This window comes from Triticum aestivum, chromosome 4D, assembly GCF_018294505.1.
Source record: "Triticum aestivum cultivar Chinese Spring chromosome 4D, IWGSC CS RefSeq v2.1, whole genome shotgun sequence".
Lineage (NCBI taxonomy): Eukaryota > Viridiplantae > Streptophyta > Magnoliopsida > Poales > Poaceae > Triticum > Triticum aestivum.
In genome coordinates this window covers 9,409,081-9,422,408 of record NC_057805.1, presented here as the reverse complement: position 1 = coordinate 9,422,408, position 13,328 = coordinate 9,409,081, and the positions used below count along the sequence as shown (strand labels likewise).

Sequence of the window (13,328 nt, the reverse complement as noted above, 5' to 3'; positions counted from 1 at the left end):
TGAAAAGTTATTTCTCTGCAGTAAAGTGTTTACTAGCACAGTAGTTTGATAGTTTTGATAGTAGTGGTAACAATAGCAATAATAACAATTGTAGTTTAGCAAACACAATATGAGAAAAACATAGGCATTGGATCAGTGATGGATATTTGTTTGGATGACATTCATCGTATTATTGAGTTGTCAATAATATTATTGTGTTTGATAATATGACGTGTGTTACCTGATTGTCAAAAAGAAAATATGTATTAGCTAAGACGGCATTGTTCTCGGGTTTTTTTTAGCTCCGTGAGTAGCATTTTTTTTAGAAACCCGTTGTAATAGATGGACGTTCTACTAGTAAAAAGACGTTGAGGATGTGAGAGAGGCGACACCAAACATAGGTGCGTACAATTGCCAATCAATTGTTTTTTTTTTTGAAAAATTCGTTAAATCAAAAGATGTTCACAGATTTTAAAAATCATGCATTGTTGAAAATGTTGCGAATTAAAAAAACATGTTTAAAAAAGTGGATTTAACAATACTCTTGGATTTCAAAAAATATTCACATATTTGAAATAAAGTTTGCAAAAAAAATGTTCACAAATTTAAAAATCATTCATTGTTGAAAATGTTGCGAATTAAAAAAACCATGATTTTTTAAAAAGTGAATTAAACAATATTGTTGGATTTCAAAAACTATTCACAGATTTGAAATAAAGTTTGTAAAAGAAATGTTCACAAATTTGAAATGTACATTGACTCTAAAAATATTCATGAATTTAGAAAAATGTTCAATGTTTTTTTTAAGTTGACAATTGTTTTTAAATGTTCATGAATCATAATCGTAAAAAAAGGAATCCTCAACAAATGACACATTTTTTTAAAAAAAAACACACACTTTACTTTTTTGTTTTGAGGATACACACACAATCTCTTACTTGTGTTTTTTTTTCTTGTCGTATGGCCTTACTTGTGTAGACGGTATGAGATGTTTGTGGTGCAGGGAGTTGTTAGGCAGCGAATTTGCCCATCGCGTGTCAAGGAGGGCTTCAGTATGGTCTACCGCTATTCTGCATTTGTATGACCGTCAGTATGTTCGCGTTTTTATGTTTGTGAGGAACAAGAACACACTTGCACTTGACACGCCTTCAGCATGCAACATAGAAGTATCGGTAAGGAGAAAACCGATTCGTCCATCACAAAGTACCCCTCCATAAAGGAACATAAGAGTATTTAGATCACTACTTTAGTGATCTATAAACGTATATGCTACGGGACGTTACACACATTTTAAAGGAACCGAGCATTCACGGCTCGACACCACTTCTCCCTGTGTTTAGAACCAAAAGGCAGGGAGAAGAACGCCACTTCATCACACGTACACAGAACCGGAAGCCCGAGAGGAGCACCACCGAACCGAACCATGCATGAACTCGCCCACGAAGGCTCTAATCAGACCGGGCCTGCGCTTTGTCGATCCGAATGTTGCTTCTTCATTGCCTCAATCGCCTCCCTGAAAATGCCAGGTATAACCAACTGTTAAGGCCTCCAAGGTAGCCAACATTTATGCTTTACAGTGTTGCAACAACAAAATAAAGAAGTCGACAAAAAATATATGTTAATGATAGGGCGTACAAACAATGGGATCAAACAGACATGATTTACTTGCTTAACTCTGGCCAGAATTATATGCACAATAATAACATGAATGAAAAGGGTACGTTTGGAATCAAATCTCGGTGCTATTTAAACCAAACCCTTGCTCCGAGAACAGATCTTCAAGAAAACAAAGACGACAGATGGAAGGCCTACCAGAATGCGTCGTGAATCTCCACGCTTGCAGGATTCAGTTTCCCTCCAGCCAGGAATGCATCACATGCTTCTTTACACTCCTGAAAGAATGATGAAAACAAGAAGCAGATTAGATTGTCTAAATGAGGCCGGAGTGACGTGTAAAGCAGCAAAAGAATGCCAGACTGCAATTTTTATCTCACCTTGAGCGACATGAGGGCAGCTCCCTTCCGATAGTAACCCTTCGCCCAATCAGGCTGCACATTTACACATGCGATGGCATCAGCCAAAGCATCATGCGCTTGGCCGCTCTTTAGATGGCAAAGGCTCCTGTTGGAATAAAGCGTTGCATCTTCAGGATCCACTTTGATTGCCTGCATCGAAACAAACCATATGGTTAATTCTCAAAAGGCAAGCACAACTTGGGTAAAAAAAAAGGAAGAATCACAATCCATCATCCCAGAATCAAGTAAGAAATCATAATTCATTTTCATTCATGATGAATAGCTAGCAGTGCACTATAGAAATGGAAACAGAGCGCTCTGGTAGTATATGATATGATGGTGCGACAATATACTACCTCACTGTAGAATTTTAATGCAGCAGCGTAGTCCTTCCGCTCGACTGCTTTTGCACCGAGTAATTTCAGTTCAGCCTTTTTATCTTTATCACCTCCCTTGTCCTATACCAATAAAAAACATGCATATCAGCAGCAGGTATCTTGTGTAAAAATAAGCACTATGTAACCAATCGGCTTTAAAATAGGGAAGATGTCCAATGATATTACCTTGGCACAGGGCTTCTTTGGTGCACCAGAGTCTTCTTTCTTGGTTACTACTTCTGCATTTAATTTCAGCTGAAAATTGCTGTCTTTATCACTTTGCTTACCCTTAATCATAATATTGAGCACGCCATGACACATAAAAAAATTTCAAGTTAACAGACATGAAGAAGCTTAAGTGACAGCTTTAAAAAACTCAAACTAGCAATATTCAAGCACTTTATTCAGAGCAACAATCTTTTTCCACTTGAACTCATGGGCAGTTTAGACATAAACAATTGGAATGCCCTAATTGCGGCACTTCCTCTACAAGACACAGCTTCGCACCTCAAAACCGACCAAAAATGGGTGTGGATATCTGCAGCAAAATTTACTTGGCAGGCTTGCATGAGTAAATATCAGGATGTAATCTCCATGAGCAACCCATTTATGTTCTGGCTTCTTTTAAGCAGATACTAGCATTCTGTTTTAATATTGGGTTCCCTATTGAGTATTGGCCACAGTTTCACCATTGTGTGTTCACGTCCTGAAGTTTTTTTTTCTAAATTAGGTAACAATGTAATTAAATGATATTTCCGAACTTATATTTCTACATATATTCTTAGTTAGCTGCTAGGAAAATTTAGCGGAAAACATACATGGTCAAGACTAAACAGAACAGATAACAAACAACTTACTTCACACTTAGGCCGCGTTCGGCTCCTCTCCGCTCCGGAGCGGACGAGCCTCTAGCTCATTTTTACGGAGCGGCCTAAACTGAGCTCCACAACTCCGCGGAGTCGGAGCGGATGGGATGGATTCCGAACACGGCTTTAATCTCAGAACAGGAAAATATAAGGTGCCACAAATTGGGGTGTCGAAGTAATTGAGCTTAGATTTTAATTCCTACCTTGTTTGATTGCCTTAACTTTTCATGGGCAATGATTCCTTGAACACTCCAGTTTGACACAGATTGAATGGGCAATGTGAAAGGAAACAGAATCTCAACAAGCTTTCTTCTTCCAGAGTTTGCAGCCATTTCTATTGGTGCCATACGGCCCTGTTATGTAACAAAAACAGAACAAGGCAGAGATAGTTTTATACTCCCTCCATTTTTATTTACTCCACATATTAGGTTTGTCTAAAGTCAAACTTTATATACTTTCAACAAGTTTGTAGAAAAATATATTAACATATACAACCAAATATATATCATTGGATTCATCACTGCATATATTTTCATATAATACAAATTTGTTACTGTAAATGCTCATACTGTTTTTCTACAAACTTGGTCAAACTTTATAAAGTTTGACTTCAGTCAAAGCTAATATCGGAGTAAATAAAAACGGAGGGAGTACCATGATTACAATGTGTCAACATAAAACTTATGGTCCATCTGGTTAGGATGTTAAAAACAAAAGGATAGAGCAAAGCAGCAATAACCAAGATATAGCATTTCCTCGTGCTCCAAGAGTTGGCAACACAACATCATTGGAAACAATTTTTAAATACCAGTTCAATGATATATCTTTTATGGAATATAATTAATATTTGATTAGTCAAACTGATGGTCAAATTAAGTATCAAAATGTGTGCGGGCTTTGTAAACCTTGGAGGGGGTACCAATGACCATAAAAATCAATTAACAACAGTAATAGCAAGAATCAAGAACTTACTTGATTGCTTGGAATATTGGCATCTGCGCCAACCTCCAGCAAATACTCAACACATTCAGATAAGTCTTTGCTAGTTGCTATCACCAATGGAGTATCAGGATTTGCACAATTCAAATCGGCACCAGCCTGTGGAATAATAAGATAAATGAGTGTATGGACATTTCCAGTTTACATAAGAAACAGGAATCCAGTAAATAAATCCCTATTGGGTTCCTGAACCATTTATAAGATAAAAAAAGGAGGGTGAAGTGTCCACCAGACCTTGACAAGGAGCTTCATGCACTTTAAAGCATCAGACTCAGTAATTCTACCAGAAGCAACACAAAGAACTGCAGCCATGGGTGTGCCTAAATCTGCCGAAACCGTGTTTGGCTACATGTTTTTAGAGAAAGAGGTCAATTGACAGGTAGTGATGCTCCTAAACTACTAAATATTAAATTAAATTATGATTACATCTGCATTGTGCTGCAATAAAATCTGCATGATGCCAGACTTCCCATAAGAGGCAGCGACATGTAGCGGTGTCCCTTCAGAAGAGAATACATCAACACTAGCTCCTTTTGACAGCAAGAGTCGTACCAGTCGGTTATTCCCTAGGTAAAAAAGCAGTGGCATGAAGAATAATATTTTATTTCAGTCGGTTATTTAAGAACAAATGGACAGAAAAATAGATCAGGACTATATCATTCAAGTAAAGTATGTTTCGTTCAAGATATCCACATACCCTAGTGCACATGCCAAACTTTATCTAAGAACACGCAAATACACGATTGAATTCAATGTCATGTTGGAGAGTACAAAGAGCCAAAGAGGTAGAAAACTGAATCCATGAGGACTGTTACACATGTTAGGCATAATGTAAATATGCAGTCTAAAAACAAAGTGACAATGGTCATTCAACCAGATCATCAGGACATTAAATATAAAGAGGCACTAATATTAACAATTTTCTTTCGTGAGCAAAAAATAGTAAGTATATATTTATGTTGTTAATAGGTGCAGAAAGAGAACCTTCTTTTGTAGCGTAGTGCAGAGGAGTAAATCTTTTGTTGTCTTGCTTATTGGGATTAGCACCTTTGTCAAGCAAATACTCCACAGTAACTGATTTATCACGCAACACCGCACAAGCCAAAGGTGTCATGCCTGCCAATGGTAAAAATTAAGCAATGTAATCAGATCTTACATAAATGACTTACCAGACTATCACAGTATAATGTGAAGCATAAAGTTAAGCAAACACATCATAGTGTACAGAACACAATTACAACCTGAAAGTGCGAAAGCCAGAGTTCAAGTGTTCAACACATTATCAGTGTTTGCATGGGAGCGGCGTTTTGGCTCCTGGGAGCACATGCTCCCGGGTGAACAGTACAACGAAAAAAATAGTAAATGTTTTTAAAAAAAATTGTAGATGATTGTGTTGGTGTCGCAAGCCTGCTTGAGAATTTTCATGTGGAATGGAGCAGCAGTATTTCATTGGTGAAAAAAACAAATTTGGGGTGACATTTGGTCTTCGATTTGTTTTTTTTTTTTTGCACAGGACAAAATGCTTAACCTTTTTGCCTCAAAATTTACAGGTAGCATTCGTATGTGACAAAGATCACAAAAAAAAATGTCTCAATTTTTTTTACACTTGAGAAAAAAATTGGCCAGGGAGCATGTGCTACCGGGAGCCAAATTGAATTTCCGTGTTTGCATGTCATTTATAACGGTAGCATGCCAACACTACGGAATAGTAAACAAACGATACGGTACGAGAAACCAGAGGGTCGATTTTTGGAAAAAAAATCTTTCAGAATGGGAGTTTAGAAATATTATAAGGGACACATTTACATCATACTATATAACAGCTTGCATTACGTCACCAACAAAAACAAATTAATGAACCATTTAATCTAGCAAGAATACACACTGCAGATACCTGAATCATCATTAGCTTCAGTATTGATGTCAAACCCAAGCTGCTCCACCAAGTATTGGCATGTCTCAATCTTCCCCGTGCATGCTGCCTCATGCAGTGGCCCCATGTCCTCCATCTTCACAGAGTCATTCGACTCACTGCGGTCCCCATCCGCGCCACCAAATATAGTGGGTGGAGCAACTGTAGGACAACCATTATTTTGGCAAAATAAAGGGGTTACTCTGTAATATCTATAATGTACAAATATACCAAAATAATAATTGGACAAAGACGTGAGCTTGTACCAGGCTCCCAGCCTGCTCCCGAACTACCCTTCCTACATTCTCTCCCCCAAGGTCCCAATGAGCTCAACCTATCCACTCCTAGATAGCCCGAGATTGCAAAATAACAAACAACAAGCAGAATGGTGCTATACAGCAGCTTCAACATGGGGCGAATCCATTGACACCGCTACGACCAGTGGAGAGACCAGACTTTGGTGATTGAGCAGATAAATCAGGGATGCGGCAGGTAGTGCTAACTTCCTTCGACACCTTGGTGTCCATTCTAAAGTCTCCATTATTCAACGCCTTGCTGATTTCTGTGCTATTTGTACAAAAATGGAGATTGCGCTGAGTTGAATGTCTATTTGTATGAAATGTGAAGAAAACCACCTAAAACATGACGAGTAAAATATGCCAATTCGAGAACTTCGTGGGCCACACAGAGAATTGCGGAGTGTGATATGATTTCCACTAAATTAGTGTGATATACTTTCTACAGCATCGCATTTGTTGTGAAATGAAACTTGCTCATGTGGATCTTGATTTTCTTTTCCCCATTGAACCATTGTTTTAAGCTTGGTGGGCCCATTATTTTAATCCTAGGCTCCTAGCTCCACCATTGTCAACCAACTCTTCAAAACACAATTTAAAGGGCATGTTCCTCTATCTTTTAGTACTAGTTGAAGGACTGTCAGCATAATGGTTGTCCGTATATAGATGTGTTGTTGTTTTCTTAAACATTTTAGCGACAGGTCGTCCATAGACACAATTTATTTTTGACGATTTGGATGATACGGTAATGACAAATTCTTGAGATTTGGATGCTAGGACGACACAGCAATTGATTTTGTGTCTTAGGCATACTTTTCCAACTTTTAGATTCGGATAATGTTGTGAGCGAAATCGAGTGTGGTTGGTGAATGACTGGACGCCGCATCTCCTACAGTTACTGTTAGTAATGCAGATGATGGCCCTCTTAGCTAGCTTTGAGACCGAGACCCAAACCCTTGCTAGAAAGGGGGGGAAAACAAGCCAATTTCGGCAGGGGGTGGGAAGGCGGGGGATTGATTTCTCACAGAAGATTTTGTTGGGGTCGACGCCCGACTCGGCGATGTGGCGGGTCACGGCCTCCGACGAGAGCATGCGATCCAGCCCTTCCCTCTGCTCCGGACCTAGACGCATGCACACAGAGGAACGAGCAGCGCCGGCGGCGGCGGCCGTCAGAGGCCTTGACTCCGACGGATCGAGGAGGAGGAGAAGTTAAACAAGATCGGGGCTCAAAGTACTCATGTAGCCCACCCTATCCTGGGAGGGGAAGTAGGCCATGCCCGACGAGACGTTCTGGAAGCTCCCCGGCACGAACCCGTCGAAGCGCTCCCGCCCCCGCCGAAGGTCGCGGCCGCCGCCTCCGCCTCCACCGCGGGCGCCGCCGCCGCCGTCACCGCGACCCTGCTTGAGGCACCTCGCTTTCCCCATCGAGCACCTAGAAGCGATGGGCGGGGGACTCTGTTTTCAAGGCGACGCTTAGGCGTCAGAGCGCTCGGGGACGTCAAGGCGTCGTCGTCGCCTTAGTTTTCTATCTAAGGCGTTCGCCTTGTGCTGTTGAGGCGTCCAAGGCGCCGCTTTAGTTGATTTTGGACGCCCTGGACATGCGTGGGCAGGTTGAGCGGGAACCAGCAGCTGGCGCGCGCCAGAAAGAGGAATTCGCAGGAGGGAAGAGAAATTGGGCGGGAGAGAGGGGGTAAACAGAGGCAGGAGAGAGAGGGGAACACACCCGTGACTCCAAATCGAGGGGAAAAGAGAGAGGCGCTCTCTCCTCTCACGCCGCCGGCCCAGATCCGCTCCTCCTCCGCCGGCCTCCCCCTCTCCGGCCAAGCTCCTCCTCCGCAGGCCCTTCCCCTCTCCGGCCAAGATCCATCTCCGCCGGCCCTCCCCCTCTCCGACCAAGCTCCTCCGCCGCCGGCAGCCCTCTCCCAAGGCTGCCATATTAGTACCCCTAGCGCCTAATAATAAGTGTCTAAGGCGTCGCCTCGCCTCGCGCTTTGAGCGCCTAGGCATTGAGGCGCCCCCCAGCACCTTAAAGCACCTGGACGCCTTGAAAACATAGGTGGGGGGGTTTGGGTTGCTTGGGTTTTCGAGGCGGATGCTTCGGGGGCAACGCGCCCACAGCCGGCCTACTTTATCCCGAGGCCACCCACCCTGCGCGGCGCTAGTCGCGGAAACTTTTCCCTTTTCGTTTGGGCTTCCAGGTCCGGGAGAGCAAAGTAATGTCACTCCCTTCTCGCCGGCATGGCATGGCGCGCATGCAACGACGTGTGTGAATGATGATGTTAGTAACAATGTTATGTTAAATTCGAAAAGAAGAACAATGTTATGTACTCTGCACCTCCCTTCACGGCCAAAATCACTGTCTTGCGTTTAAATCGCCTACACATAGCTTTGGTCTTATATGACTTTGCTATTGCCGGCGTGTTTTTTGTGTGTGCATTGGTGTTGGCGATGCAAGGCTGGGTGCGTGCTCTTAGGGTATGTATTCTCTTGATGCTCCTTTTTGAGCAAATAAACTCCACCCTTTGTTGAAAAAAGTCTGATACACTTACTTTCTGTAGCATCGCCTTTGCTATGAAATGAAACTTGCTCATATGGGTCTTAATTTTTTTTCATTGGACCATTATTTTAGCTTAGTGGGCCCATTATTTGAATCCTAGGCTCCTAGCTCCACCACTGTCAACCAACTCTTCAAAACACAATTTAAAAGGTATGTTTCTCTGTCTCTAATACTACTTGAAGTGTAGACTGTATCATAATGGTTGTCCGTAGATGTGTTGTTGCTTGCATACATGTGTTGGATGCAATGGAAATTTATGTTATTTGCATACACGTGTTAAATGCTTTGTACTCTCTAACCGCCCCCCCCCCCCCCCCCCCTTCTCTCTTCTGCTATGTAAAGAGTGAAGTGCATTGTAGGTCCCTGAACTATTTCAGGGGCGTCACCTAGGTCCTCAAACTATGAAAATCATCATCCAAGTCCTCAAAGTGCAGTGTGTCATCTAGGTCCAAAATCAGTTCAACACCAAAGTAGTCTAAGGATTATGTTGCCTAGCATGACAAACTTGCCGTAGTTCAAGGACCTGGATCATGATTTTCATAGTTTGAGGACCTACGTGACACCCTTGAAATAGTTCAAGGACCTGCTATGCGCTTCACTCACTCCTATGTAAATGTACCCTGGTTCAGGCTGGCGTGAGCTCGTCGTACAACCGTCAAAAACAAATTGTCCACAGATGCAATTTATTTTGATGATATGGCGATGACAAATTTCTGTGATTTGGCATGAGCTCGTCGTAGCGCTGAGCAATTTACATTTTTATGTTAGACAAACTTTAACTTTAAAATTCATGCAGCGAGAGCTAAATCGTGTAGTCGGTCAATGGTTGAATGCACTATCGATCTCCTACTGTTAGTGATGCAGATGATGGTCCTCTTGGCTCTGAGATAGGTATAGGGTTAGACTAAAAAACATGTATTCATTCACTAATTTCCTCCAGGAGAAGGCGGAAACCACATTCACGTGCACAACCCCCACAATGCACGCGCGCGCGGCACAGATCCAAACAAACCCTTTCTAGGTGAAGAGAGAAAAACAGGCCAATTTCGGCAGGGGGTGGGATTCTCGGTTTCTCACAGAAGATTTCGCTGGGGTCGACGCCCGACTCCGCGATGTGGCGGCGCACCATCTCCGAGGTGAGCATGCGATCCAGCCCTTCCCTCTGCTCCTGACCTGGATGAGCAAGCAGAGGAGCAAACAGCGCCGGCGGCGGCGGCCATCAGAGACGTCGGCTCCAACGGATCTAGAAGGACAAGGGACGAGGAAAACGAAGGAGACAGGACCGGAGACGACGTACTCATGTAGCCCACCCGGTCCTGGGAGGGGAAGTAGGCCATGCCCGACGAGACGTTCTGGAAGCTCCCCGGCGCGAACCCGTCGAAGCGCTCCCGCCCCCGCTGGAGGCCGCGGCCGCCGCCTCCGCCACCGCCGCCACCGCCGCCGCCTCCGCCACCGCCGCCGCCGCGACCCTGCTTGAGGCGCCTCGCTTTCCCCATCGAGCGCCCTTGAGGTGGGGGTTTGGGTTGCTTGGGTTTTCGAGGCGGATGCTTCGGGGGCAGCGCGCCCACACACTTACCCTGGCGCGAGCGTGCGGCGCGGCGCTAGTCGCGGAAACTTTTCGTTTGGGCTTCCAGGTTCGGCCGAGCAGAGTAAGAGCATCTCCATCCGCGTCCACAACCGGCCCCTCCCAAACGTTTTTACCGCGCCGGCGCCAAAAAAAGGCCCAGTCGCCCTCCAGAAGCCCGTTTTTCGCCGGCTCGGGCCGAATCTGGTGTCGGCGGACCCAGGCAGAACCCGGCGTCCTAGGGCGTCGGCACAAGCGAAAATGCGCGCATGGGTCCGCCCTGTCGGCGAGTCGAGCGCCTTTTCCCGCCGTTTCTCCCCGCTTTTCCCCAGTTCCCTCCCATTTTCTCCTTTCCTCCCGCCATTCTCTCTCCTGCTCGCCTCCCAGCCGGCCGCCATGGCACCGAAGAAGTACGTCGTCCCCCGCGCCGCGGCAACCGCGACCGCCTCCGTCGCCCAGCCAAAGCAGAGGAAGCCGAGGGCGCCGCCGTCCAAGCCGCCGGGCATGACAAACGCCGATTGGAGGATAGAAGTACAGCGACGGGAGGCCGTCACCGCCGACCGGCGGAATAGGGCCCTCGCCAAGAAGGCCCGTGACAACGCGGCACGCGCGGCTGCGGGTGCCGCTGCCGCTTCCGCGGACCAGGCTGAGGCCGAGGCGGCACGCGCGGGGATGATGAATCCCCCCGGCAACCACGCGCCGTACGCGCCCTGGGGCCAGCAAGGTGTCGGGTCTCCGACGCCGCAGCCATGGGGATCGCCGGGCTACGCCGACGGGGACGTGCACGGTGGGTTCAACCCAAATGTCACGTTCCCCCATGGACACTCGGCCCAGTGCACGCCCTCGCCCGCCTTCACCGGCGTGCAGTACCCTCCATACAACTACTCGCCGCCCGCGTACGCATCCTCCCCGACGCCCCCTCTCCGCCGTTGTGCACTGCCCTTCTCGCACCTCGGCGATGCCGACGAGACCGACATGGACGACATCATCGCGGAAGGATCGGCCGCGGCCGCCGCGTCTCCCGGGTTCACCGCGGATGAGGCGGTGGATCTCAGCGGCGGCATGGACGGCGAGCTCGGCTACGTCTACGGCGACGAGGAGCAGGAGGAAGAGGACGAGGAGGAGGACGAGGACGAGGAGGAGCCGGCGAGGAGGCGCAAGAAGAAGAAGCGGACGGCCAGGTCAGCCGAGCCGCGCATCAAGTGGGCGTCCAAGGAAGAGGAATGCCTCGCCGAGGCATGGAAAGTCGTCTGCCTTGACCCGACCACCGGCGCGAACCAGAGCGTCGACACGTACTGGGCGCATCAAGGCCGAGTTCGACGAGCGCAAGCTCGTCGACCCCTACTTCAAAGGCGTCTACATGCAGCGCGGGTCGAAGGCGATGGCGAACCATTGGGGGCGCATCCAGGGGGCGTGCAACAAATGGCATAGTGTCGTCGAGGAGGTGGCCGCTCGCCCGGAGAGCGGCGCCAGCATTGAGGATCAGGTATGCCACGCCGGTCTCCCGCCTCTCTTCGCCGTGTGCGCCCGCCAACTGTTTGTTCGTCCCCGCGCAGTTGCTGCGCATGTTCAGCCTGTATAGGCAGAGCAACAACGACGCCGAGTTCAAGTACCTCCACGTTTACAAGCGCATTGACAAGTGCGACAAGTGGGCGGAAGTCCGGCGCACCCTCGAGAAGGCCAAGGAGACATACAAGCCGGATGCGCCGGCTTCGGGCGCGTTAGAAGGGCGGCCGGACGGCAACAAAGGTGCCAAGAAGGGGAAACACGCCGACGCGGCCACCGCTCGCGTGCAGGAATCCATCCAGCACTGCCTCGCCGACGCACAGGCCCGGGCCGTCCTTTGTGAAGAGAAGACCGAGGCGCGGTGGTCGGCGTTGATGTCGACAAGCGCCATCAAGCTCGACCTACTCCGGACCAACGTCGCCGCGAAGAAGAGGAACACCGACCTGGCTTTCCTGCTGGGCGGGGCGGACATGCTCCAGAGCACCGACGAGGCGGTCAAGGCGTGGTACAGGGCGCATGTCGGCCTCATCCTGGACCAGCTTCCCTCGACAACGCCGCCCACGCCCACGACGACGCCGCCCACGCCCACGCGCACGCCGACGCCGCCAACAAGCCCGATCGATGATGCCGCCGAGACTGCCCGCAGCGCAGAAGCCACGCCGCCAAGCACAGAGACCCCGTCAAGCCCGCGCACGCCGACTCCGCCGACGCCGGAGGCCGACCTCGCCGTCTGATGCGCGTTTCTGTTCTGATTTTTGTACGCCGAACTTTTCATCGATCGCCGATCACCACTTGATCGCCGGATTGTGGCGTTTATTTTTGGGCGCGGGAATGAACTACGTTTGAATTTGCCAAGGCTGGGGCGCCTGGGGCCGTGGCTGGGAGCTAGGCCGCCCCTAGGGGCCGAACTAGCGCCGGCTCGCCCCCAGGGCGCAGTTTTTCGACGCCCTGGGGGGCCGAACGGCTGGAGATGCTCTAATGTCAGTCCCCCTTCTCGCCGGCATGGCATGGCGTGCATGCAACGGCGTGCGTGAACGATGATGTTTGTAACAATGTTTTGTTAATTCGAAAAGAAAAACAATGTTATGTACTCCCTCCGTTCCTAAATATTTGTCTTTCTAGAGGTTTCAAATGGTGACTACATACGGAACAAAATGAGTGAATCTACACTCTAAAATATGTCTATATACATCCGTATGTGGTGACCATTTGAAATCTCTAGAAAGACAAATACTCCCTCCGTTCCAAAATAGATGA

The 13,328-nt window shown here is 47.5% G+C and overlaps 1 protein-coding gene across 2 annotated transcripts; it reads right to left on the bottom strand.

Moving 5' to 3' along the window:
• Window positions 1-1,146: 1,146 nt before the first annotated feature.
• LOC123095677 (ankyrin repeat domain-containing protein 27) lies at window positions 1,147-10,615 on the bottom strand. 2 transcript variants are annotated; one of them, XM_044517219.1, is made up of 13 exons: window positions 10,299-10,615; window positions 10,079-10,174; window positions 6,131-6,310; window positions 5,221-5,352; window positions 4,663-4,802; window positions 4,471-4,581; window positions 4,210-4,335; window positions 3,441-3,590; window positions 2,558-2,626; window positions 2,351-2,452; window positions 1,974-2,144; window positions 1,792-1,871; window positions 1,147-1,492 (listed from the first exon to the last, which is right to left on the bottom strand). In XM_044517219.1, the coding sequence occupies exons 1-13, from the start codon at window positions 10,495-10,497 to the stop codon at window positions 1,432-1,434; spliced, it is 1,617 nt and encodes a 538-aa protein (XP_044373154.1). In that variant the 5' UTR covers window positions 10,498-10,615; the 3' UTR covers window positions 1,147-1,431. The 2 variants fall into 2 exon arrangements, with proteins under 2 accessions (XP_044373154.1, XP_044373153.1); XM_044517218.1 differs by having other exon boundaries at window positions 2,558-2,659; window positions 10,299-10,614.
• Window positions 10,616-13,328: the final 2,713 nt, after the last annotated feature.